Below are 27,296 nucleotides of genomic sequence, written 5' to 3' on the forward strand. Positions count from 1 at the left end.
CTATTAAGATAATTCTTGCAATGTAATGTCACAGTTTTTATAAAACCACTTTCATTTTCTATTGACGAATTGAGTCAAACCAACTCGAGTTCGAATCGAACTTATGTTTGTCCAAAAACTCGAGTTTATGAATGACTTATGAACTCTGACTCGATTAAACTCGGATAAGCTCGTTCAATCTAGGTTATTATTATTTTTTTTTTGTAATGTTCAAATTCCAAAAAGCATATCAAATAGAGGAGCCGGTTAACAAGCTTAAACGAATCGAGCTCGAGTCAAGTAGGATATGAGTCCAGGTCAGCTCCATTACTCTTCCATTACACTAAATAAAAAGAAATTGATGGAGAAAAGAAAGGCTATCGTTACACGAGGCCCCTTCAATGATTAGGAAAAATTACCGATCTATATCAACGGGTTAGGGTTGGCATAAGTGCTAGAGATAGATATATAGCAGACTGCCATCACTACAAAAAAAAATAAAAAAATGCTATTTTACCGACGGACAACCAGAAAACATTGCTAAAAGAGGAAGCAACATTGGTAAAAATTTGATCGATGTTAGTGAAGAGAATGTCAGTAAAAGTGATAGCACCTGTCGGTGAAAGCTTTTTACTGACATTCATTTTATGGCCGTAGATAAAAACTAATTTTCAACAACAGTATTCGGCACACATCAATAACGGTCAACATCGGTGAAGGACAATGTTCATCGACTTCTTCCTCCTTACGTCCGTGAAAGTCAATCTTCACACCATCGGCACGCCGCTAAGAATAAACTTTCACCGACGGCTATTTTCGCAGGCATACCACCTTTTTTTTAGTAGTGCATGCAATTGTAGATTTGGTAAGAATAAAAAAAGTAGGAACACCGGTGCCAAAAGAAACCAAACAACCACTACACTATACAGTATAGTAGGTATGTTAACTGCATAATTTCTCATATTACATTGCCCCACCTTCTGCGGATAGCGAACCCGCATTATTGCTTCGACCATATCCGCATTTTATTCGTTACATAAAATAGAGAAAAGCTCAATCTGCACATGTGCTGTCTCATGCCATGATTAATGACACCCGAAGTGCAAGAAATAGCAACAGTCCAATACTGCAGGTGCATCTGCTGGTATGAACATATCTGACTAAACCCAGCCACTTCAGAAAGGAGAAAAGAAAAGGAGGGGCTAGTGGGCAAAAGCCAGATCTCAGTTGATTGATTGAATGAGTTAGGAGCATATGAAAAGACATGTTTCCAGTTGATTGTCGTGGGCGCTATGTGCCGACAACGATGCAGTGCAGTACTATAGAGGCAAAGAGAATTGACGGCATTTCGAGCGGTGGGTTGTTAACCTTTTGCTCGCTCACTTGAAGAGGGACGCGTGAACTGCCAATTTCTTTTACAATTCAAGCCAATCACAAGATGGAAGATGTAAAAGGAAAGTGATTCGCTTTTCACGTGCTCGAAGGCTGTTCGAAACATTCGTTTTTCGCTTCTTTCCTCTCTCATTAAAAGAAAAGAAGAAGAAGAAGAAGTCTATGTAATTGTTTGCATATCTAAAATGAATTTCGTTGTTGAGATGAAAGAACTTGTGTTTGCATGTGTAAACCCAACTCAAATTCACCACTCCCTGAGAATGTTTATTCTAAAACAAAAGGAACACACTTAATTGGTGGCGGGGCCAATGCACCATGAAGCTGGAAAAAGAAAAAAGAAGCTATTCCATGGTTCCCCCCTTCACATCCACTTTTGCCGGCAAAATTAAAAGTTCGGTGGGTGAGCAAATATGGTCCCCAATTCCTTTTTTCTCAACCTTACCTTTCCATCTTTGTCTATATATATATATATATATATATATATATATATCATAATCATAAAAAAATTGTTTTTTTCAAAAAAAAAAAACATGAAAAGATGTGATAAATTAAATTACCGTTTAAAACTAAAAGAACACCTTTTTTAAAAAAAAAACGTGTTCTCTTAAAAAAAATGTTAAAAAGTAAAAAAAAAACACATTTTTAAAGCACTTTTTTATTTTTAATGCCAAACAGTTTTTTTCTTTTTTTTTAAAAAAAAAATATTTATTGCAAATTCGGCATCAAACAAATTTGAACTGTTCTGCATACATATGCATAATTCCTGCCAGCTCATTATTTTCCTGCAATATGCAACATGCAACATGCAACATGCAGGCCCATTTGATAAAAAAAAATGGACTCCTATCCAACACCTTCTAGGCACTTTTATTTCATTGCGCTTCCCATGAAATGAAATCTTTAAAATTGGCAAACAAAATCTCCACTTTTTAATGAATTGAATACAAAGGAAGGAGGAGCCACAACTTTGCTAATAAATGAAGGAGTCCCTTATCTCATTCCATAGCATTCCCCAATCAGTTTGCACAGGAATGATAAACTGATTATGGGGAACATAAAATCCATTTAAAAAGTGTGGTTTGATGGATAATTATAATTGGCATGCTTTCACCCAATCCTCCATATAATGTCCAGATTAACTTTAAGTAAATAGTACTTTAAGGGGCCGTTTGGTACTTATAACATATTGTTAATGTCCAGTTATTCTACCTCAAGACCAGGATAGATTCATAAAATACTATGTTACAGGGTTTCATGAATCTGTCCCAATTATTAGGACAGTTTCATTAGACATCAGCAATTTGTTACTAGTGTCAAACAGCCTCCGAATGGTCATTTGACTATTTCAAAAATTAGGACAGATTCATGAAACACTATTATCGTGTTCCTGCTATGGTATATTACTAATTTAACTTTGAAGCAGGTCCCTAGACCGATATGTTACCTTTTCATTAACCAGACAACCCCCGAAATTTCTTGCCATGACCATTGACAAGCGAGGTAACTTGAATTGTTGGAATTGGGTCTCTGACTCTGATCAAGCATGCGCTTACCATGCGCCCAACCGACAAAGAGGCTCGGCCTAGGTTTCAGGGAAATATTTCTAGTTGCTGGGTCCAATCAAAGTTGGTAGGCATTGTGAATGCTCATGAACAATGTTAGTGGATGAAGATAGGATGAGATCCACTAGGAGCTGCGGACAAAATGGCAGATTTCACCAACCTCTAGTAGGGTCCCTCGGCACATGGCCATCTTTTTCATAAGAGAAAAGACTACTTGACTATACATGACCTGTGGTAGGCAATCAGTCTCTATTTCGTAGTATCAAGGTGCCAACTTCCGGTGTTGCAAAAAGAACACACTGTAGAGGCACTAAAAGCAGGCCTGAGATTGCTTCGACCCTCTTGATGAACAGTAAGATGAAATAGTTCTTCCACTCACCCAATAACAACATCTTAGAGCATGCAATAACATATTAATCACGTCCATATCAAAACTAATTTTGTTTACAAATAACATCATCGCCAAGGGTCCAATCTACATTAATCAAAGTGCCATTGCCTTTTACTGTTGTGGAGCGGATTCGACGCCGGTAACAATCTGTTGTTAATCAGTGAGATCAGCCAGTTTCACTTTTCACCCTACAGCAAAGGAACAAACTGCAGTGAATAGGAGCTAAGTAAGTTTAACTTCAATTATTAGGGAGAGATTCAAATATGGAAGCATATCAAACAATATGTATGTCAAAAAAACACTATGATTACATTACAGAGACCGACAGATGTTGCTTGATGATTAAAAATTAAAAGATTTGTTGCTACAAACATAACGAGTCGTTGCTGAAAACACCACGAACCATTACTGCATCCTAAACTGTGCTTATATAATACATACGTATTTTAAATTTTTAACCATCAGACAACATTAACACATGGCACAAAGTGAGATGGAGAGACACAAAGAGAGAGAGTATACCAAAAAATGCTGCCTGTAGTATGTGACAAGGGTTTGTGGATCTGCTTTCGTCTTCTTGAAGGCCTCTGTCTTGTTCAGTTCCTGCAATGTATTTGGTTTTCTTTGTATAACATTATTGTTATAAAGAAAATCTCATGTGCGCTTCCAAATCAAACTCCTAAAATGCAGTTTGAGATTCTCGTAATCAAACTTAATGCAGTGAACTCTGAATCTCACCTGATACAGTGAAGCCAGTAAAGGCCTGCCTTGGAAAATATCATATTTTGTGAAAATCGGGTAAAGGATGTCGAACCTTTGAATAAATGGAGCATACGCAATATCCACCTGTTAATCCAGATTTTTCATGTTAGTATTGCTACTACCCAACTAGCTAGCAGAATTAAACGGCAAATGTCAATGCAAGAAGTGGTATCCTTGGGCCTAGGGATGCAAAAGGATCAGATATATAAAATTTGATTATCGATCCATTTAATCGAATACGCGCGCAATAACTTCACGACTAATCAGTAATTGAAATTGGATTCAGTAAGTGGCTTGATCACTGAACCTGAACTGAATTTAAAAAGATTTCAGATCACGACTTAGATGAAGACCCTATGTTTAAAACTGAATTCAAATTCCAAAGGATGAAGTTGACCCAAGATTTCCATATGTGTGGTTACTGGAGTTGTATTTCCCTATTGACAGTGGGCTTTGTTTGAATGATCAAGCTTAGCTTGTTTACATGAACACGGCTCGACTCAAATGGTATGCGAGAAGCCAAAGCTACCACTCAGGGTTCAGAGCTGCTTCGAGAGTTAGGTGGTCTTATGGTGCACTCTTCAATTTGAGTGTCGCACATCCTACCGTTTGCAGTTTAAAGAAATAACACCCATGAGAATGTAACTTAAAAGACACATCATACGTGCGTCTCTCAAGCCGACCAAATATGCTATGCAATATATACATATATATTTTCAGATTGGAATGCAAAACAAGAACAAAAACCAAAACCCAGTAATCTGGATCCCCATGGTTGATGCATTACTTATAGCCATTTTTCTTGATGTGAGGAAGAAGAAGAGAAGATGATCGACGGCGAAGGATGCCCACGTCAATCTGCTTCATCTTCTTCTTCTGTTTCCAAAATAATCTAAGAAGAGGGAAGTAACATACCATTGACAGCTTCTCTCCTAAGAAGAAAGGCCCATCTCCATACTTGGCCAAGCCAGCCTCTAGGGCATCCAGGGCTGAACCTGCAAAGTAATTGAAAATTTGATTAAAAAAGATCAAATTGTTCCAACACGATTATGGCTAATGTTGTAAAAATTGATGAACATATGAATGCTTTATGTAGTTAAATATGAAACTTTATTTGTTGTGCTTCATTGTGCTGCCTAAATAATAATACTCACCCGTTACCATTTTCCTGTTCCAAACACAACTTGATACAAATGGATCCAATCCATTGGTTTTTCATATTTTGTGTTTGTGTACCATTGATTGTTTCCAAGAGATTAACAACACACTGTTCAGAAAAGATGCCCAAATGTCCCCATTCTCCTTGCCTTGGGGGTCGTAGGCTGTCTCGATATCAGCGGTGGTAACGATGCACCCTCCAATTAAGTACCGTGCCCTACTACTTAAGACTCAATAAAAAAGTATCTCTTTACTATAGTCGCAAAAACGTTTTATTTTCGAAAAAATTGATGTTAAAACTTAAAAAAATGGGGTTTTTTTGAAAAAATAGGTTTAAAAATGAAAAAAGCTTGTTTTTAACATTTTTTTTTCATTTTTTCCATTTTTATCATTTTTTAATGCCAAACAATTTTTTTATTTTTTAGTTGTTGAAAATCTACTTATCTTTTGATGTTTGTGTTATTAGTTTCTCACATATTTTTATTTTCTCCTATTTTTTAGGTTTTTTTAATTTTTAAAAAGTTGGTGTACTTTTTCCTGTTTTCTTCAAGCTCACCGGACTATATCCGAAAAAAGTCTTGCTGTTTAAAACTTCGAAACATTATTTGTGATTATGCTCTTTACATGCTCTTAATATGACGAACTACGCTATAACCCAGAGAAATTTGAGCTTCCCAGCTGTGTTTGGCAAAAACGACTTCCAAACAAAGGGGAGAAGAAAGGTACCAAAATCCTTGAGGGCGTCTCCTTTTAGACCAGTGTAGCCTGACTTGATGAAGGTGGAGGCATACCCCATCATCTCTTTCGCAAATCTCACTTTCTCTTCTTCCTGCTCAACACCACCAACATTTTATCATACAGAGAGAGAGAGAGAGCAACCAGTGCAGATCTGCTGATCCATGAATCACTTTGTTGAAGTATCAGAAATCTTCAGTTAGTGTTCTCAAATTGAACCAGATCTATGTGTGAGTAGACTTGAGTTTGATTTACTGAAAAGTAGATGGGGCAAAATGAAATTGAATTGGACTAGTAACTGGATCTGGATATCTGAATCAATTGGATTCTGTATCCGGTGAACAAAATTGTAATGGACCAACCAACAAACGCTTAATCATGGGTCTAGTCCAGCCAAAGTTGTCCAGCCATGGGCGGTCCAGGCGGACGAGCCCAGGCGTCGAGTCAAAGCCAGGTCAGGTCTGGTGAACCCAGTTAGCACACAGCCTCATATCCATGTTCACTTGTTACGTACCTCAGGAAGAAGTTGTGGGCCTGTGAAATGGTCGTCCAAGTAGTAGAGCAGGTCCAGGCTTTCACCCATCACCTTCCCATTGTGCTCAAGGCATGGCACCTGCAACATAATGAAATGAAGAACAAAATCACAGTATATATTTACTTCCAAAGAGATGCAGCTTCAGTATCTTACCCGCCCTGGTTGATAGACTTTCTCCATGTACCATTGAGGCTTGTCTTTGATGTCAATGGGAACGACCTTGATCTCTGCTTCAAGACCCTGAGGAAGGGAGATTGCCACATATTGTATTATACACTGTTTACATTATTATTATTATTATTTCAAATACTTTAGAGTTTTTATTTAAAATTAATTTCATATATGTTTTTCTTTTATTTTTCTAAATATAATAATATCATTTGCTAGTTCATAATCGATTCAACTAAATCAAATTGGACAAATGACTTTACAGTATGCTCAAATAGAGGGGACGGAGAAGAAAGAATGAACAATTTGTTGGTAGCAATGCAAAGTCTCAGGGGAAGATCTTTACCTTGTAGTTTCTGGCAATCCACACACGTTGAGCGTAGGGGCAAACCAGCGAGATATAGAGCCTGATGAGAAATACAAAAAGGATTATTAAATGAGATCGTATATCAATCCACAAGCAGCTAAATCTGGATCTTCTAATTTTTGGATCTCAAAATCAGGACTCGGACCATATTGATGCAGTTCAGATCCAGATCAAAGTTTTCCAGAAAAGCTTATCATTAGTCAGTTTTAGACTACCCAGTTCTAGGGTGCGGATTTTGGATTTTGATCTACTTGCTCATTCCATGACAATGTGATTGCTGAATTGGTTCACAGCCAATAGCTTAGCCAGTCTTCCACGTTTAATGTTAAACTTAGCGGTTCATGAGAGGGGAAGCCACCTCCTTTCCTTTGCCTCCAAGGTTTAAGGCTACTTGAGAACCCGGCTGTGGTCCTAGGGTATGTGTTTTGCATGCCACTGTTTGTAATTTAGAAAAGTAGCACTCACGAGAATCAAATGAAAGGAGACATCGTCACTGCGATACTCAGACCGACCAGCCATACTAAACTTGATCTAACCTGCACCGACGAACCATTTGATCTTGATAATCTAACAATTGATCCTATGATGCAAAATACACTCACAGTACATGTCAACAACGGCAAAATTTCCATTCTCTATTCTCCATTGGATCCAGGGGAGGTGTCAAGGTAGGGCCCGCTACCCCACTTCAATTTTTTTTTTAATTTACATGTAAATTTTAAAAAATTTCACTTCTTTTATATAAAAATTTTGAAAAATAATGGTCCTAATTAAAATTTAGAAACTTTAATTGGGCATGCCTCATAAAAAATTTCTGACTTCACCCCATATTAAATCCAATTGCCACCCACTTTAAATCTAACAAAGCCAACCAGTTTACTTATTTGATTTTGATCATGCATATACTAAAGAAAGTACGGAACTATCGAGGCAAAAATTAATGTAGATGATTAAACGTGAGCATTTATTTGCCTTTTTTTAGTTCAATAAACCGATCGAGCTTAGTTGAGATCCAACATTGACAACGACTCAACCAAGTCCACCCACGTTGATTAAGACAGGCTGCATTTTTTGGTGGGTCAGGTCAACCATGCATATTTTGAGGCTTGAATTTAGGAATATATATATATATATATATATATATATATATATTTATGATCCGTATAAGCTTCATTTAAATCTGAATTGGATTAAACCTTCAATTCAACATTTGACCCTATCCAAGATCTAAATATATGCTTGCTTAATGTCATTCAAGGTGATCCATATCTCAGACAAATTCGGATCATTTAGCAAAAAAATTACAGATATGCAGCCGGTCATGTCATTCGAAGAGTGTGCCTTCAAATGAATAATGTCGGCAGTTTAAAAAAAGGAAAACAACGGCAAGATAAATTCCATTCATTAGGCAATTTTAAATTTCTTTTCTTTAAAAAACAGAAAAATCTCAGTGATATCCCGGATATCTGAGATATGGATCATGAAATCCAGGGTTCAGAATTTCTAGATATCAAACTTTACTATACTCCTAATTGATTAAGAACCGGAAATGATTTCAGCATTTTGCTTCTCCAGTTTGGAAACTGGCTGCAAGTAAAGCATTGAAGTTGAGGTTGGTGGGCACAAAGACCAGGTTGTATAGGCCTTTGCGGCCAAACCACATTGAACTCTTGATCTAGATTGGTCGCCGATAGCTTGGGCGAGTCTCGACCCAGCCGAGGCGCCAGGCTTGCCATTTAGGGGCCGTTTGATGCAATGGAAATATGGAGTTGGAAAGAAGTTTCTATAAACTTATTTGATGAATTGAAGAAATGAAAACAAAATCAAGATTTTCAAAACCTTCTTGTGTTTGTTGTACTTGGGTTTATGTTACAGAAAATAAATTTCTCAGCTAAAAATGAAAGAAGAAAAAGAAATTTCTGGATAAAATTTTCTAAAAACTAGCTCAACGTTCACTTTTTTCATCCCAAGTTTGACGTGCAATAAAAATTTTTAAAAATTTGAATTTTATTTCCATGGCTACAACCTACAAGAAACATCTTGCCCATCAAACGGGCCCTGGCCCTTAAAGAAACTACAGACTCCAAAGACTTTCACGCCAAGCAGGTTCAGTGTATAGCTCAAACATCATCGGAGTTGAGAACTAAACCTGGTGGTGCCGTCAAAAATGGCCGGAGCGGGCGACGACGAGCGCAGCACGTACTGGGTGAGCTCGGCGCTGCAAAACAGCAGTTCCAATGTAAGAACAAGGAGCCAAACACAGACAAGTTCTAGACAAACACGAGAACTAGATTTCTCTCCCAAAGCCCTTGTGTCTGGAAGAGCGGATCTGCATCAAGGACCCACAGGTCCAGATCCTCAATCAATACATTCATGGCCGTTCGATCCACAGATCCACGGTTGGTCAAGTCGGCCAGTGCGGATCTAATTTGTTGATCTGGACTTACTTGGTAGACATGGCTGAGAACGAGGGAGTTCGTGATCTTCCAATTGAAAGGTGAGAAAGAGGAAGAGGAAGAGGAAGAAGAAGGAAGAAACTTAGGCGGGAGGGAACGAAATCGGTGAAGGTATAAATAGAGGAGGGAACGGGTGGACTGGATTCTAGATGGTCAAGGCGGTCAGGTTTGACGGTTGACATTTTCTTTTTTAACAATTTTTTTAAAGAAGTAGGGTTCGTGGTGGTGAACTCAGTTGGTGCGTGGGTGGTGACGTAGTTGTGGTGACACGAACAAGCATCTCCCCTCACTTTTTTTTTTTTTTTTTAATATATAAGATATATTCTCTAATATCAATTCATGGGTGTGCAACAAGATTCTTTTACCTTACCATCGCACAAAAAATTCGAAACCTTTCATCTCTCAAGAGTACCACACCAACTTTCAGTACTTCGAATGATGACCCCACTATACTTCAACTTGTATATTGGTGGTATCCTTTTTTTACAAAATAAAAATTTGATGTCTTGAGGATTCTTATAATTTGGAACTATTTTTGTGTTTCAATATCTCAACATGAAGGTACTATTGGACTAAAGCTATTGCCTGCACTAAAATGGTAACTAAAATTTTCTCAAGGCAGGCGAGATTATCAGAAACACTCAACGTCACGAGCGAAGCCGAATCAGAAGGCTGGGATTCAACTAGCAAACCGTTGTTCCTTCTGCCGATGTGCTGAAGAGACGAATGCCCATGTCTTGATGAAATGTAAGTTAGCAAAGAAAGTTTGGAGGTATATTGCTGCAAAGTTTGGTAGAGTTAGGTGTGATGTCCTTCTTAATTGTTTGCCGAAATATGTGGCTCCTGACAAATAAGAGTTTTGAACCCTAGGTAAGTAGGTTCAAAAGAGAGGTGTGGAGGAGCTGCATGGATAACTTTTCCTTTGTCAAGTAGCTTCTTGAGACATAAATTAAACTGAAAATTTGGATGGAAATTGGGCTTTATTGTGATGACATGATCAGTTCAGATAGAAATGGATGGTTCATTAACATTGTCAGAGTCCATGCATGGATCGAAAACAATAGGCTTTAGCTATGTGGGTAATGCGGATCTAGGTTGTGTGGTGATTGTCAAGGATCGTGGAAGGATTCATGAAGGAGAAATGAAAGCCGTGGGGCACATTTTCAGATTCCACAAAGAATATGGTGGTGACTAAAAATTAATTGCTTTTTTTTTATAATGCAACAATCAATTGTTTTACCATATATATATATATATATAATTATATATATATATAATTCTTGTGCCAAAATTTCTCCTTGCTTAGTCTTGGTGAGTAAGATGATGTTGCAGGCATGCTGGATTCCTATTCCAAAGTAGCACGTAAATTCAAAGAAGTATATGATCATTCCAAGACAAATACTTAGATAACATCTTTTTTTATTTCAAGGTAGAGTCTTCTGCAAGGTTACTCAATCTTTCTAATCGTTGAACTTTTTCTTTTCCCCCTCTCTCTTTCCAGGTTTTGCGTTTTTGTGTCTGAGAGAGAGAGAGAGGTTCGAAACCAATGGGAATTGAAACCAGCACATAGTAAAACGTGCAATCCTTTGCCTTCACCGGCCATTACCTGAAAACAGGCTGATGCTAGAGCGCTCAAGATTCTTTTCATACACCTGTTTAAATAATTCCGCCATCAGCGCCCAAGATATCTCCTATCTTTTTTATTATATATATATATATATATATATATATATATATATATATATATATATATATATATATATATATATATATATTCTTCACTGAAAAATTAATTACAAAATTAACTATAAGGAGGAACGAGGGCACTCATGATGTTAGATTTGCAAAGATATATAAATTTCACAAAGATATATATTTACTGCAAACGCATGCATTAACAAAGAAATCATGCAAAATGCATCGTTCGTGACCTATTTGCTTTAAAAAGAACTTTTTCTTTATGTTTATTCTAAGGGATTGTTGGTGATAATCGTATATTGAATTTCAAAAGAGGGAAAAAAAATGCCGACGAGTGATGCACAAAAACGGCTGGTTTACAAATAAAATATTGCAAAATAGGACCAAATAGAATAATGGAGATAAGTTGTATGGAAAAATATGGACACTGAATTAAAAATTAAAACTTAGAGATTTACAGGTAGGCAACTTGTGGCACATAGGACCAAATAGAATAATCATCGTGCGTTTGAAATTTTAAAAGAATGAGATTTTAATGTATTATCGGCCTAAAAATTTTGGAATATGATTTTCACATTCACATTCGAATCCGAATTTGGATGTGAGTTTGGTGAATTTCAAAATATAAGGGCGTTGGATATAGGATATTTGTTTAAAACTAAATCTGATCTGAATTCAAATACGATCAGATATGTATGTATGTATATTCGAATGTGTATCTGATCTAATATCTTCTTTTAAATCCAAATCTGATCTGATTACTTGATTGAATATAAATTTTCTTTTTCATATTCAATTTTTTCAAAACAATTCGGTTAGATATTTGATTCAAATCGGACATATTGACATCTCTAGAAAGTAGGATCCCATTTCTTGGTTAATTTACAGATTGAACAACCAATTGAGCTTCCCTCCATTGTTTCTCTCTTCTTCTACTCCTCCATAAAAAACCAAGGCCGTAGTACCTTATACTTCCAAAATTTTGGCTTGATATGAGGTTTAGATGAATCTATGGTACATCTTTCAACTTAGGTGTCACATTTGCCACCATTTGCAACCCAAAAGAGTAGCACATCATGTAACAATGATCATGGAATTCAAATCTCAGATCTCTTGAGTATGAGCCGCCATGCCATCTTGGATGGGTTTATCTATAATGAAAAATTAATATATCATACGGATAGCGGACAGCAGTTCAATCTGAGCTCATATTTTCATGCAAATAACATGTCTAAATCACGATCATTTGCAGTAAAATAGAAGAATGGATTCGGTGCCAAAAAGCTTGGATGGTAAAACTCTGGAAGTAAGTCACACGGATGCACAGTGGGGGTGAGGGTGCGGTCCAACACGGCACCCGACTGAGTCATGTTGCTGAACACACTCGTTGTTCTTTTCTCTTGTTTTTTTCATTTTTTTTTCTTCCCTTATCTCTCTCGCCCCTTATTTTATTTAATAAAATTTTGAATTTTGTATGAGATTAAGGTAACCTTGATAAAAAAAAAGTTTAAAAATATAGACAAATCAAATTGTTTATATAACAAATAATATATATATATATATTTATTTATTTATTTATTTATATGCTCTCATGACACCCCACCAAAATTTTTTGAAACTTACTGCATTATTCACCAGCACCCATGTGACACAGCTCTGGAAGGGAGCTTTTTTTGGGATATGCAGCACAAACTAGTAGAATCCAGATGCAAACAATTGATAGAGTTTTAGAACTGGCATTTCGCTTTTTGGGTATGCAAAGAGTAGTTGGGCAGACTCCAGCTTAATTAGGTTATATATATATATACATAGTGTGTGTGTGGATTCTTATTCCTAGGTTTTGAATACATAGTTGGCGCCCAAAGCGTCCAATGTATCAAATTGAAACATCATTGTGCTAGGTTTACCTCTTGCAGCTGGAACTTCGAACCATGCAGCCTACATCAATCTGATAACGAGGTCAGTTTATCACCATTTATCAACGGGTACACAGTAAGCTCCATCACAATGTTCAGTAAGGCTTAGAAAATGGATTAGTTATATCCATTTGTCCAACACGAAGGCACATGCATCAAGAAATGAGACTTATTAGGTGAATTGGGTCCAAGAATGAACCCCGCTGGGAGCAACTTATAAGTGAGTTCATCCCCTGGCTTATGTTTGAATGATTGCAGAAATAATTGACTAGCAAGAATTGTCCAACAAATGGCCAGCGGTTTCTCTTAATTAATTGCACACAACACATCCAAAGCCTTTTACTATGTAAAAATTAAGCATAAATTATACCATGAAAGCTTGGCCAGCGAATTTCATTCAAGTATGAACTTGAGAAACAACTAATTTGACTACTTGTTGTGAAGATTGTTTTGGTATATTTTTTAATGAAAAAAATTGCCATAAATTGTTGAAAACAATATAGTTTCTTTGCAAAATAGGCTTTGTGTTCTAATTTAAAAAAAATAAAATAATAATGTATACGAATCTGATAAAAATCCAAAATTAAATGGTACTGGTTTTCGTCAATACTTGAGCTCCTAAGTTACATTTATGTTTCCTGGTTTTCTTAGAATTCAGATTCAGTTTCACATATTATTACATCTGAATGGAGGACTGAATTTTTAGATTATACTGGAGTTGGAGCTGGTTTGGAATCCTTAAAAGAAAAGAGGGAAAGGGCTTGGATATACATAAATCAGGTTATATCCACTGGTTTGCACCCCTAATGACAACAATATGCATAAACTGCATCACAGTGTCACCTTGAAAGGGCCCCCTTTTAGTTTCAGGTAAAACATCATGTTTTTTAACCAGAAAACTTCATAACTAAAGATTCAGTTTCTAGCGAAAGTAAATGCTGAAATGATCTAAACTTATGATTAGCAACAATGCTTTGGAAGATTGAAAATCCAAATAATACACATCCACATAGATGGCAGGCAGTGGTCAACCCAAGCTGTATATACTGTACATTATGTGTGCTGGGAGAATAGGGATAACAATCAGCAATTTGAAGGCCCATCAATAATGTAAGAATAGCACAAACACCCCTCTTAAGAGCCAGATAAATCATATATGAATAAAAGATTAAGTTTGTTTCACATGCATTTCAGTTCTTTGTTTTCCCCTTTTTGTGATGAAGGGCACAAGTTCAATGACAAAAATAGATTTATAGGATGACAAAATCTTATAAGCTACAGCATTACACAAATTACAACAACCACACCTATGAATTTGTTGACCATCCTTCACAAACTATAAGTGATAACCATGAATAGATTTGGAGAAAGCTCGTGCACTCTGAATTCTGATCTGACAGCAGAAAGTTGTAAAACCAAGAGATGATCTTAGAAATAGGATCAGCCACCAAAAGAACTATGTTGCATCCTTATCAAGTTCATCAAATTAAAGACTCATGCAGGGGATTGGTTCTTGACCATCATCTGGATCCAAACGTCAGTACCAGTCAGTTGCTATGCAGAGAAGCTGCAGAAGGCGAAACACAAACACAATCAGACGAAAGTTCCAAAAGGATAAAGACAGTTATCAAGAAAACTTAAAGTTGATTTCAGGAGAGTCCATCACCATGAAAGTTGCAGGGTTCAAGGATAAAACGAATACAAGAGCAGAAAAATGAGCAATAATGGTTACCTAGAAGGATACACTATAAGAAGATTGCTTTTCCGACATTTCTATTCCTGTTGAATTTCCATTTCCCTGCAAACATGAAGTCCTCACATGGATTATTAATCATCATTAGAAAATCTCAAGTGGAAAGCGAGGAAATCGGCAATTATTTACATAGATCATATAATTAAATACTACAAGCATAACAAGTATTATGAAACGATAAACTCAACAGAAAGAAGATATAGAAGGATATCTAGAAATTGTACCCTTAAACATTTCTTTGACACTGAATCACAGATGGGATAATCATATGGGCAGCAATAACGATGATCTTTACAACACACAGCAGACGGCAGATTGCAACAACTCCATGAAATGCAGATTCGGAAAAGATGACGGGTACAGCAGCAGGTACTTCCAGCAGGGCAGCGACTAAAAGTGTCACATTTAACTGGCTCTGGTGTAGGCGGAGGAGGATTCAAGCCAGTCTTAATGGGATATGAAGCTAGCATGTTTATGCCACAAACTCCTTGCGGGTCCCCACTAGTACGAAGCATATGAATATAGCCACTCATACCCCAACTTGCTCCCCATGAGTTTTTAACTATCCAGTAATCTTTACCATTTTCTGAACCATATCCAACAACAAGCACCGCATGATCTAAAGAAGTAGAGCATGGCCCGCTAAAAATGCCCTGAAAGGAAAAGCGTTTCGACATTCAGGATCATGTTTCAGCCGCATTTCTTAAAAAAAGGAAGCTTCAGAACAATAAGTTCACCTTCGAGTATAATTGGAAAGCTCGCTCACTTCCACATATACCAACGCTAACAGGTTGTTTTGCAACAGCCTGAAGTAAAAGTTTCTCATTGCTTGCTGGAATATCAGAATAGCTATCAATCGTAACAACACGCTGGTTTAGCTGCAAGCAGACAATGATGAGATTTAACTGGCATGTAACTTTGACAAAAAAATATAAAAAATATTAGATTTGAAAATATACACCAAGCGTTGATAAGAATTGGTACTAAGCTCATAATACATACCTTTTCTCGACGGCATGTTGATTGCACTCCTTTATATGGATAATCTGCCTCAGTATCTAGGCCTTGATTCTGTATAATCCACTTGAATGCATAGTCCATAAGTCCTCCGTTACAACCACTATTATAAGAACCGTCACAATCACAGAGCTCTTGCTCAGAGAGACTGATCAAACTTCCTGTGACAATCTTGTTTATACCTTCTATGGCACCAGTAGCTGAGAATGCCCAACAATCACCTGCAAAGAAAAGCAACAAGAAGTTTTTCATACTGACCTTTGATTGCCAGCAGTAGCCATCTTACTTAAAAGATGTGAACCACAAAATAGAGAGACTCGAAATTGCAACCGATTCCGTCATTCTCATGAAGACACTTTCACATCACCAAACTCATTATTGCACTCAACAGAGTAAAGAAAGAAATTAAGCAAAAGAATTTCGTTAGATTTTTGTAGCACATATTGCTAAAGTAGGCATATATGTTTCTCAAGGACATTAGCATATATCTCATTGCCACAAATAGCAATAGACTTTTTCCACGCATGAAAAGCAACCTTCGAAGCCAGCGCAAGCTTTCCATTAACTCAATCAAAGCAACCTTCATCATGCACTCAAAGAACATCAAAACATTGGACTAGATATCAACGCACAAAACCTCGTCCGTCATAACTAGCTCCTAACTTCTGCCAAACGATGAATTAAAATAAACGTTTGAATTAGATTTTTACAGTGTGTAGGTTAGTTCTTCTACCTTACTTGCTGCGAAATATCAACTTGTCTGTCCCGTTTGTCACGAATTAGATACAAATTCTAATATGGTGTTGTTGGGAATTTTGCCCAATTATACATCCGAGATAAATTGGCTATGTACATTCCCTTACACAATCATATAGGCACACTTGATTCTCTGTCAGAAAATTTGGTTGACTAGAACACAACTAAATTCTCTCAGATCCTGATTTCAACTCCCTGGATTTACGCCTCCAGCAAGGAACGAGATTAACCACTTAAAAGAGAAATTACCAACGGCTCGGAAGTCTGATCCTTAAATTGTAGGGCGACCTAAATGCGGACGAATCTTCCGCTTTATATCAACAACTCATGAATCCATGTCACAGACGTCAAAAAAGGAAAGGAAAATGAGAAACTAGACAAAAGACAGATTCCAGTGGAATCTCGGTGGATTCCTCACTTTAAAGCCACAAAAATCATCAACAGAAATCGCAGCAAATCAAACTAACAAGCCACCGATTCCTGATCGAACTTCCCAGATTCAAAGCCACAGTCCAATTGACACAATTCAAAGTGAAGAGAGCCAGTGATGGTTGTGCGTACCGCAGCTCCCCTGGTCTTTGACGGGGGTAACGGCGCCCTCCTTGCGCCAATCGACCGAAGCCGGGATATCGCCGCCAACAGCACCATCGAAGAGAACTTCAGTCGAGGGTCGCCTGGTCACGGAGGCGATGGAGGGAGCGAGGCCGAGGCGGGACGCCCGGAACTCGGCGCTTGTGAGATCGGCAAATTGATTGAGGCCGAGGGTGTAGGATGAATTAGAGTTTCGATTGTGGTTGGTGATGAAGGCGAGATTGTCCTGAAAAACTCTGAACCTGTGGAGCTTCTCCTCGTGACTGTTGTAGACCCTACCATGGCGATCACACCAGGACTCGAACAGTGGAGAAAAGAGAGATGCAGAAGAAGAGGAGGAGGAGGAGGAAGAAGAAGAAGAAGCTGAGGAGGTCGGGAGAAGAAGGGTGGTGGTGGTGGTGGTGAATAATAATAATGATAGGGAGAAGAGGGCGGAGAAGGAAGCAGGGGAGCTTGCCATTTCAGATGAGCTTGCGGAAGGAGCACGAGAAGTCAGTCTGCCGTTTTTATCACCTACAACCAATACTTTTCTCCCGAAAATATCACGATATTTTAAATCCTATTTCACACTTGATACCGTGATCATTTATCTGAACCATAATTCTATAGTCAAATTTGTTAAAAAAAAAAAAAATTATAAAAAATTATATGGGGTTACGCACTCATTAGTTCAAATATTGTGATCCGCGTATTTTAGTTACGTAAAAAGGAAAAAAAAAAAAACACTTCTCTGATAGGAAGAAGTAGCAGAACTTGCTTGATCCGGTTCTGGTACTAATGTTTGTATTTACAGCTTGTATAATTGAAAAATAACGTTTTTTTCAACTGGGTCATTCGAGATTGGCCACACAAGTGGTGTAGCCGTCGTTTGATTGGGGGCCGACGGACCACAGCCCATTGGACAGCTCCCCAACTCAGAGGGTCGTTTATATATATATATATTATATAGATAAAAATCAAAGAAAAAAAATTGCTAATGAATACTAAATGATTAAAATATTTGCCATTTTTTTCTTTGATTTTGTTTATGTCATCCTTCTTAAAAAAAAAATCAAAAGCCAAAAAAAATTTTCTACATATCTCGGATTTAATGCTATTAAATTTTGAAAATTGATAAAATCCGGTTCAAAAATTCGGATTCGGATTCAAATATAAATATAAAAGTTAAGTTTTGATTGTAAAATTGGATTTCAGATTCGGATTCAGACATGGTTTTTTTTTATTCAAATTCAAATCCAAACATCCAAAAAAACGGATATGATTAATGATATATCCAATCTGAACTTGATTGATCGACATCCTTACTTCCTAGTCTAGCAAAGGTGGAAACTATTTGGACACAGACCTCTCCAAGCTAGAAGTACCTAAGTGGATTTTTTTTTTTAATTATAAAACTGAAACAAATTGGGAGCTTAAAAGAAAATTGAGCAACCAAACATCTAATTTGAATTATGTGATTTTCTCATGAACAAAATGACATGTATAAAAGAACAAGCATATATGTTCTCAAGTAGTTATAAAGATTGAGCTTGAAGTCATTTCTGATCAACTTTCACGATGAGAAGAGATTTACAGACATAAAGACACAAACTAGCTATCTTGATAATTAATCATAAATATCGGAATTTCAGGCCGCATCGTCGCACACTGCACCATGGAGGAGCTACTCACATCATCATTTCATTAACTGATATGTGTCCACAGCGACAAAAAACCTTTCACCTTTCTCTCTTTTTCTTTCTTTCAGGCTGGCAGGGGATGTTCAGTTTGCTATTCGGTTAAGGCGCCGTTGTCCATCTGCAGCTGGGTGACTGTGCCGCTCCGTCTTTCCTCTCTCTCTTCGCTTTTTTTTTTTTACTGTATATTGTATTGTATATTTCGTTCTCTTGTTTCTGTTTTTGTGGTTTATTTTTATATTTAGGAGACATCTTGTCCTCAAATTTTTGTTATATAGGGTGTGTTCAATTACCACCATGTCAGATCTACGATGATCTCAGATCCAAATGCATGACTCAAAACTTGGTTAGCAGCCTGAAACCAAATAGGAGATTTTATAAGGATCTGACCAGCTTCGGGGTATCTTATCCCCCAATTGGATCTGGGTTCCATTTCAAATATTCATTTGGGAAAATCTGAGTCCAAGTCTGGGTCTGATTAAGGCGACTCAATTATGCCACAGATCCGTTAAATAGTGGATCCAAGAGGCTCTTGGTTTGGAAGCGTCAAACTGATCAACCATCGGACCCGATTCGAGTGTTAGAAGTCACTGCAACAATCTGGATTTGAGAATTGAGAGGGAGCGAGCAGATGGAGGGCCCCACCCTCATTCTGTTGAAATTGTAACTGATCCGGCCTCCCAGCACGTCCCCTTTCATCATTTCATATATATTGTTTGGCGCGCACCTGCCTCTTCTTCTTACAGTAGCGCTCTCTCTCTCTCTCTTGCTGAGCAGAGCAAAGAAGAAGTGGAGAAGAAGATCGGAAGCAGGAGAAGGAGCGGGAGTACCATACGATTTCGGAGCTTCGCAGATTTCTTTCTCTTCGATCATATAGAGTCGAGAAGCCCCAGGCATTCGTATCTCATTTCTCTCGCTCTCTCTGTCTGTGACGATTGAGTTGTTCCAGGCTTCTTTAACTCCAAGGGAAGCCATTAATTGGAGCTCTGAGGTGCGCATCGTTATCTCTCTCTCTTATTTCTCTCTCTCTCTCTCTCTCTCGTTGTTTTACTTTGCTCTGTGAGCTGCAGCATTTATTCGGTTGATTTCTGTGTGCTTTGAGAACTGCTATTACTGAACATGAAGAAGGGCGAAGTTTGGAAGGTTCTTTTTGTGTTCTGTGTTTTGATTCTAAAAATCGTTGAAGTTTTTGGATTCTTCTACGAGTGTCGTTGTTGAAGCGCTGAAATGCAATTCGTCAGTGGTTTTTCCTCTTACTTATGGCTTTCTTTCGCGAAGCGTGACCGTGAATCATGTTTTGGGTTTTAATCGACGCTCTGAGCCTGGGTCTTTGAAGGATTTCTGGTTCAGGTATCGATTTTCTGGCGCTTTTCCATTTGTTCATGCGATTCAACTTCCGTTTCTTGAGGAAATTGTCGGTCCTTTGTTCGTTCCTATTCTGAGTTTTCCTTTTCCCCCTTTTTATTTTGGCTGAAATTTCTTGTTAGTTATTCGTTGTTTTCTTGTTATATATGCTTCCTTCCTTGTGGTTTATCATGTTTATTTACATCTCTACTTTTCTAGTTTGGTTGAATCATTTTTGGATTTATATGAGTTAATACTCCTGATCTTCTCTAATAAATGTAATAATCAAACGACGAACATATGTGACGGGCCAAGGCATTGCAGGTTCTGTTGAGGAAACCACAACTGATGGAGCCAACAAACAGCTCAAGCAGCGGTGCCGCCCTTACCCCAGGGTACAACACCGCCATTACCATCTCCCCTGAACCCACTTCTCCACGGCAAGAGGATATCAGCACCTTGACTTGCTTAACTTTCAACTATAAGGAGATGGCTGAGAGGTACCATTCGTACCTTCGGGAGGCAGCCATGGAGGTTGCTGCTCTGCGGGAAGAAAATGCGATGCTTCGAGAGGCAAACGCGGATCTCACTCGAAGGCTCAGCATGTTCAACAGCTCGTTGTGGAGTCAAGGATACTTCGCTTATCGCGCCCTCTCTTCTATTCCTTTTCTCGCTGAATTCCAGCGGCTCAACATCGAAGATGACACATTGGGAGAAGGGCTTCCTGACAACAGTCCAACGAGCGTGCTAAGCTTCGAGGAACCTCCCGCCATTGATAATTCAGTGGGCATGGTCGCGGCGGTGATGTCAACGGGGACGAGCAGCACGGGCCGCATTGCGCTTCCGAAAAGCATAGCTATTCGATCAGCAGGGTTCTTGAAAATGAGCCAGCCAGGCAGGAGCGGGAGAATCTCGAATCACCCGAGCCGAGTCCGACTCTCCAGTCCTGTTTCTGGAATGGTAAGCTTTGCTTCGACCTTACTTTTTGTTGTGTTTGCTGGCTCCTACCACCCAGAATCATGATGATGGCGATCTCTTGATCGGTTGGTTATTTGGTGCGCTATACTGCGAACTGCGAGGGGAGGGAAGGGTGATGGCTTCCTTTCGTACATCTTAGGTTGAAAACTTTACACTGATGCCCCTTTAGCTGCCACCAAAGAGCAGCCAAGCGCCAACCTCCATACCTAATCAAACCCCGGACCCTTCGTATTTGATCTGGCTCGTTATGTCAAGCAAAAGAATGGCATGTCTACATAATAATGAGAACAGACCACACATGTAGGTTTGGAACGGGTCCTTTTATGTGAAACTTTGTATCATGCTTTCTTATTCATAAACGAGGTCTCTATTACCTGAATCAAAACCCGAAACATATTTTTTGACCAAAAAAATAAAATTTCCAATCCTAACGGTTACTACCGCCGTCCATTGTTGGATGTTAAGAGGTCATATGTGCATGTTTTCTTTTGAAGGTTTTGATATTCTGCTTATTAAACTGAGTGATGACCTCCGTCAGGTCTATTTTGATCCACATCAGCGGTCAATCATGAGTTTGAGAATGAAGGGGGAAATGAGAATGATATAGCGGGTGAGCCTTCACCTAATGTGGGGGCGGATTAGGTGCGATCACGTTGCACAAAGTATGTGATATTCCCCTCCTACAGTAAAGCACCTATCACTCAAACCATGAGCCCCACAATACACTTGATTTGGTTCTTGACATGTTCTCGATCTCTTTAATATAACATCTTTATCAAGCAAGATCGGGGAGGCATATATGGTCAAATGATAAGGATCGCTAGCACCATCGACCATCGATCATGTGAAATGGCGGATGGCATGGAAAATTTTGAACTCAAGAGAGACACCGCAGAACTGAAAATGGTTGAAGATCATCCTTATATTGGGTGCTCTAGACCATGAACAACTGTTCCCATAGCCCAGATGGGTGTACTGTCAACACTTTTCTTCTCCCTCTGATCTCCTCACGGCTGGATATGACAGTTTGGCCTCTAGGTCCTGCCGTGGGTGGCAGGCTCACAGTGTTAGTATGTTCCTATATTCGCACTAGGAATTTCCGCGTATTCCGTAAATAACATCTGCATTTGGTTAAGCTGGCTTCTCGTTTCATGTGCACCTCAAATTTGACTTGGCCGTTAACGTATAAAATTGGTGTTTGGCTGTGTGCGCGTGGCGTCAATAATGAAACAGAGGGTTCGCGTTTTGAGCGGGAAAGAGGAGGAGTCTGAGGTAGAGGTGGAGGCATTCAAGCAGGGGATGTTGAAGACGGAGCTGTGCAACAAGTGGCAGCAGACCGGGGAATGCCCCTACAGCGACCACTGCCAATTCGCACACGGCATCCAGGAACTTCGACCCGTCATCCGCCACCCTCGCTACAAAACGGAGCTCTGCAAGATGGTGGTTGCCGGAGAGACCTGTCGATATGGCCATCGCTGCCACTTCCGTCACGCTCTCACCGAGGAGGAGAGACTCTCTGCTACCCGTCCCCAGTGATTCTTTTTCCCCTGAATAAAGCATCGCCTCTATAATATTGTAACCGATCAATTTGAAAGGAAAAATCATCATCTTTTGGAACTCATTAGAGCATTGACGTTTCAGATGAATGTTCCTAAAGTTTTCTATACTGATGATGTCTTATGCATGCCATATCATTGATAGGATTACTAGAAACCTTAACAATCTTGCTCCTCTAGAAAAGTTAGCATGGAATAAAGTTAAACTTGACCAAATGCTTCTATGCTGAAACTAACTAAAAAGTTTATTGTTTCTCGTAATGCAAGATTAGCTTTACTACAAACATGTCTTAGATGATCATGATAATCTTTGTGGGAAGAAGCTTCTTCGCCTGACTTTGAGCAAGCACGATGATCTTTTGCACATCACTATTCAAAGCAACATAAAAAATCCAGTCATTGGTGAAAGTCAGAATTCCAATTTTGAATCGAATATGGGCAATGAGAATGTTGAATCCGATCTGAATGAAGGGACCAATACAAACAATGGTAATGGATCCCACGGTGATATACAAACTCAGCCCAGGTGATCTAAAAGGATGTCTCGCCCTCCTAGATACTTGTAAGATTATGTCACCCTTTCTAAGTGTTTGCTCATCCCATTATGAAGCATATTGGATATGATTGAATCTCCTTGCATCAGAGAGACTTCCTTAGTCGTATCTCTTCTAAGTATCAACCCAAGTCATATCTCGAGGCTAAGCAAGCACCGGAACAACCGTTAAAGAAGAACTCAAGGCTCAAAGAAAAAAGAAAGACCCTGCGCTATAGTTTCCCTGCCTAAAGATCATGAACCTGGTGGTTAGGAATGCACTGCAAAATGAATAGCGATGAATTCACAGAGATATATAAAGTGAGGATTGTAGCAAAATGATTTAGGTATAAACTACAATGAGACCTTTGCTCCTATGCCGAAAATGAACACTTTCAAAAGTATTCATTCTATTGCCCGACACAACAACTCAAACCTCTACATTCATGATGTGAAAAATGCCTTCCTGCATTGGGAGCTTGAAAGAAAAATTTACGTACAACTATCTCTTGGACATCTTGATGAAGGGAAAAGCTTGATGTGTAAATTGAACAAGGTCATATGTGGCTTAAAACAGTTCCTTCGTGCCTAGTATGCCAAACTTAGTGGAGCTCTTGAGAAGTGATCTGATAGAGATGTCATTCATTCAGACAATTCATTGTTCATCAATAGGGAATGGAGTACTTCCACCATTGTTTTAGTTTATGTTAATGACATTATTATCACAAAAAACAGGAAAGCCAAGATTTTAAGTCTCAAGATATACCTTAATAGCACATTTGATGTCAAAAATCTTGGAAAATTAAACCACTTATTAGGAATCGAAAGTGTTCACTCTCAAAAAGGAATCTTCTTGTGACAGTGAAAATACACTTCTGACATCCTCAAGGAAACTAAAAAACTTTGAGCTTGTAAAGCTAATACTCTTATGGAAACAAAGCCAGCACATAAGTGCAATAGTGATGACCCTGAGGTTGATAAGGCTAGTTGAAGCTTATCTACCTTATTGTAACTTGTCCTGATATCACTCACTCCATCGATTTGATTAGTTATCACATGTAGAATCCTAGACAGTTTCATATCAAGTCTAGTGATAGAATTCTGAGGTATGTAAAAAGATGTCCTGGACAACAATTATGGTTCAATACAAATAAGCACACTCATATCACTGGGCACACTGATCCGGATTGGGCCAGAGACTCCTTTGATAAAAAATCTATTACAGGATATTGTGCATTCATGGAGGAAACCTAGTTGTATGGAAAGCAAAAAACAAAATGTCATTACTAGATCCAGCTTGGAGGTAGAATACAGACTATGGCAGCCGGGAGCTAGTGAACTTGCTTGGATGAAGTATCTCTTGACTAAATTGGGATTTACAGTTTCACTTCCTTTGAGTTTATATTGTGACAATAAGACTGCAATGCATATTATTATGAACCCAGTTTTTAAGCATATCATAACTTATTGTCATTATGTTCGAGAGAAAATTACTTCTGGAGATGTGAAGACTGCTTATCTCCAGAGTACAAAGCAATTGGCTGATGGGTTCAGCCAATGAGTCACAAAATCAGCTTGAGTTCCTTCTCGACAAGTAGGGATGTTATGATTTACATACCCACTTGAGGGAGAATGTTGAATATGAAATCCAATTGAAAAGGCACAACGGGAAATCTCTCTCTCTCTTCCTCTCTCCATCAGTAGCAAAAGATCTACATGGTAATTTACTTTCCCTTGAAGAAAACAAGGTTTTTGGATTGTCTGCTTTCCCTCTCTTGCTTCTTGTACCACGGAAGCTATTTTTGTTCTCTCGTTTGATGAAGTGCCATGTACATTGTAAAAAAGTTTCATTAAAAAAGAATGGGAAAACTCATTGTGCATGCCTTTGCCCATGGATGTAGATCATACTTGACCGGAGTGTTCCGTGAGCATTCATTCTTCCATTATCTTTATTTTTTCATAGTACAGTCTTAATTTTACATGAATCTGCTTTAATCTTTTGAGGTAGCATGAAATATTCACATGGTACTTATTTGCCAACATTATATATATATGTATATATATATAGAAAGCGAAGTTAGATCTTGACTTTTTATAATCATATGTAATAACTTGATTGTTGAGTCCGATCTCTCTCCTAATTGTGTATTGTTGACGGTTTTTTGAACTATTAAATGCTCCCTAAATGTTCATTCTACTAGGGACAAATCCACCAGTAAGGGTTTGTTCTGCAAAAGTTAGGTCCATATTTGCATGTATGTGTGTGCGTGAGAGAGAGAGAGAGAGAGAGAGAGAGATTGATCGATTGATTTCATGCAAGTGAATTTAACTAACATGCATCTCTTGCCCAACTTGTAAAAATAAAACAAGAATATATGCCAGGAATCAACCTAACTTGGTCTATTTGCAGCGGTCGATGCTGATTTACATATTTCATATTCGTGTCCGCGTAACCTGATTTGACTATTGAAATGTGACAACTAATATATATGTCATTTCTATCTATGTTTTAAAAAGTGTATTGGTAAGAACGTGACCTACATGATTGACTCTGCTAAAACCAACATTTGGTTTGCTGATCAATTATGTTGCTGACATAGGATCTTATAAAGATTCGATGTCAGGAGACAAAAAATTTCATCGTTAGTCTGGCAAAAAGAAGGCTATATTTCTCCCATAAAAAAAGCAAAAAAGCATCGTTGAAGTATCTATCCTTAGCAAATGGGCTAAGATGAATGCTTATATTATTATAGACTTGAGAAATGTATGATCAAGGACTCTGCCCGTTTCGTTTATCATAATTGTAGGACATGTATATACAACTTAATATAATATAACATAGACTGCATGCCAGGAGGACATACTGAACAATTGAACATTTTATTGGTTATTTATTTTGGTATGTATAATTAGTCAAGTTTCTGGCACTTTGAAAATACCACTGTTGTTTAAGGACCTGCAAATGAGCTGGCCAACCAATCAGCTAACTCATTCAATCTTTGTAGTTTTCTTATAATAAAAGAGCGGAATTCATACACAAATTGAGGTTAGGTGCAATCTAATGGAATCAAATGAGCATTAATATACTATGCTTTAATTTAATTACTCGTATCATAGAACACTTGCATGCAAGTATCATACTATATTCATAGTTTGTATGAAGAAACCCTCAGGCCTTTCACAGCACACTGTCTGATGTTTTATATGGGTTACCGGTCGTGATTGGATGGACATCCAAATGGTGAAGGAGAGAGAGAGAGAGAGAGAGAGAGAAAAAGAAAGAGAAGAGAAGTTGGATGCCTGGCAAGGAGGATCCCCTCTCATCATCAAGGCACATTGGAACCCTGATGTAGGTGTCAGGGTGCGTACTTACAAGAGGTCAGAGGATCCCTTTAGCCAGACCCATTTAGAGGAATCCAACTCTTCTCTCTCTCTCTCTCTCTCTCTTTATATATATATATATATATATATATAGTGCTTTAGTTTTAAAGCGTCATTGTGCACCACTGCAAAACTGGTTTTTTTGTTAATTAATTTCTCTTCGTGTGGATCTCCGATCTCAGATCTGTGGTAATCAAACACAATCTTCTAGATTAAACAATGCATCTGTCAATTACGTGAATCTTTGTACGAGTGGCCTTTAATACGTGAGACAGACCAAAAAGGTAAAAATGTATATGCTACACAAACTAAGTCTAAGTTCAATATAAGTGGATTCACATAGACTTACCTAACGTTGTGAATAATTAAAGCAAGTTGGTATTCTTTAGATATATAATGCAAAGGGTATGGGGCCAAGTGCAGTAGCAAGGCAGATGGTAGGAGTAGGGAATTGGTTGAAAGGCATATTGATGTTGGGTGCTGACGGTCACCCCAACCAGGAGACACACCAACTACAAAATGGGGATTCAAATCTTTCTCCTCACTAAAATATAGAAGACGCTTCTGTGCGCTAGCTAGCCTTTATTGTGTTG

The 27,296-nt window shown here is 38.2% G+C and overlaps 3 protein-coding genes across 3 annotated transcripts; 1 reads left to right on the plus strand and 2 right to left on the minus strand.

Moving 5' to 3' along the window:
• Nucleotides 1-3,254: 3,254 nt before the first annotated feature.
• LOC116256474 (protein IN2-1 homolog B-like) lies at nucleotides 3,255-9,581 on the minus strand. Its single transcript, XM_031632846.1, has 10 exons — nucleotides 9,497-9,581; nucleotides 9,199-9,267; nucleotides 7,029-7,089; nucleotides 6,668-6,754; nucleotides 6,494-6,592; nucleotides 5,971-6,073; nucleotides 5,002-5,081; nucleotides 4,063-4,170; nucleotides 3,847-3,927; nucleotides 3,255-3,512 (listed from the first exon to the last, which is right to left on the minus strand). The coding sequence occupies exons 1-10, from the start codon at nucleotides 9,505-9,507 to the stop codon at nucleotides 3,501-3,503; spliced, it is 711 nt and encodes a 236-aa protein (XP_031488706.1). The 5' UTR covers nucleotides 9,508-9,581; the 3' UTR covers nucleotides 3,255-3,500.
• A 4,647-nt stretch (nucleotides 9,582-14,228) lies between these two features.
• LOC116256884 (low-temperature-induced cysteine proteinase) lies at nucleotides 14,229-17,716 on the minus strand. Its single transcript, XM_031633422.2, has 6 exons — nucleotides 17,207-17,716; nucleotides 15,875-16,110; nucleotides 15,610-15,750; nucleotides 15,097-15,525; nucleotides 14,852-14,917; nucleotides 14,229-14,686 (listed from the first exon to the last, which is right to left on the minus strand). Exons 1-5 carry the CDS (start codon nucleotides 17,694-17,696, stop codon nucleotides 14,852-14,854), a joined length of 1,362 nt encoding a protein of 453 aa, XP_031489282.1. The 5' UTR covers nucleotides 17,697-17,716; the 3' UTR covers nucleotides 14,229-14,686.
• A 1,960-nt stretch (nucleotides 17,717-19,676) lies between these two features.
• On the plus strand, nucleotides 19,677-22,804 carry LOC116256572 (zinc finger CCCH domain-containing protein 15-like). The gene is made up of 3 exons (XM_031632972.2): nucleotides 19,677-19,903; nucleotides 20,581-21,216; nucleotides 22,468-22,804. Exons 2-3 carry the CDS (start codon nucleotides 20,605-20,607, stop codon nucleotides 22,768-22,770), a joined length of 915 nt encoding a protein of 304 aa, XP_031488832.1. The 5' UTR covers nucleotides 19,677-19,903; nucleotides 20,581-20,604; the 3' UTR covers nucleotides 22,771-22,804.
• The last annotated feature ends 4,492 nt before the right edge of the window (nucleotides 22,805-27,296 follow it).

Source organism: Nymphaea colorata, chromosome 6 (assembly GCF_008831285.2).
Source record: "Nymphaea colorata isolate Beijing-Zhang1983 chromosome 6, ASM883128v2, whole genome shotgun sequence".
Lineage (NCBI taxonomy): Eukaryota > Viridiplantae > Streptophyta > Magnoliopsida > Nymphaeales > Nymphaeaceae > Nymphaea > Nymphaea colorata.

Bases quoted from the DNA above. Each gene is read 5' to 3' on its own strand.
- LOC116256474 (XM_031632846.1), bottom strand. The intron at 7,090-9,198 runs GTTTAGTTCTCA...ATTTCTCATCAG, and splicing joins ATTTTTGACGGCACCACCAG to GCTCTATATCTCGCTGGTTT. The intron at 6,755-7,028 runs GTAAAGATCTTC...TCCCTTCCTCAG, and splicing joins GGATTGCCAGAAACTACAAG to GGTCTTGAAGCAGAGATCAA.
- LOC116256572 (XM_031632972.2), top strand. From the start codon at position 20,605: ATGGAGCCAACAAACAGCTCAAGCAGCGGTGCCGCCCTTACCCCAGGG. The intron at 21,217-22,467 runs GTAAGCTTTGCT...ATAATGAAACAG, and splicing joins CCAGTCCTGTTTCTGGAATG to AGGGTTCGCGTTTTGAGCGG.
- LOC116256884 (XM_031633422.2), bottom strand. From the start codon at position 17,696: ATGGCAAGCTCCCCTGCTTCCTTCTCCGCCCTCTTCTCCCTATCATTA. The intron at 15,751-15,874 runs GTATGTATTATG...GTCTGCTTGCAG, and splicing joins CAACATGCCGTCGAGAAAAG to CTAAACCAGCGTGTTGTTAC. The intron at 14,918-15,096 runs GTACAATTTCTA...TCATGTTTGCAG, and splicing joins TGTCAAAGAAATGTTTAAGG to GGAAATGGAAATTCAACAGG.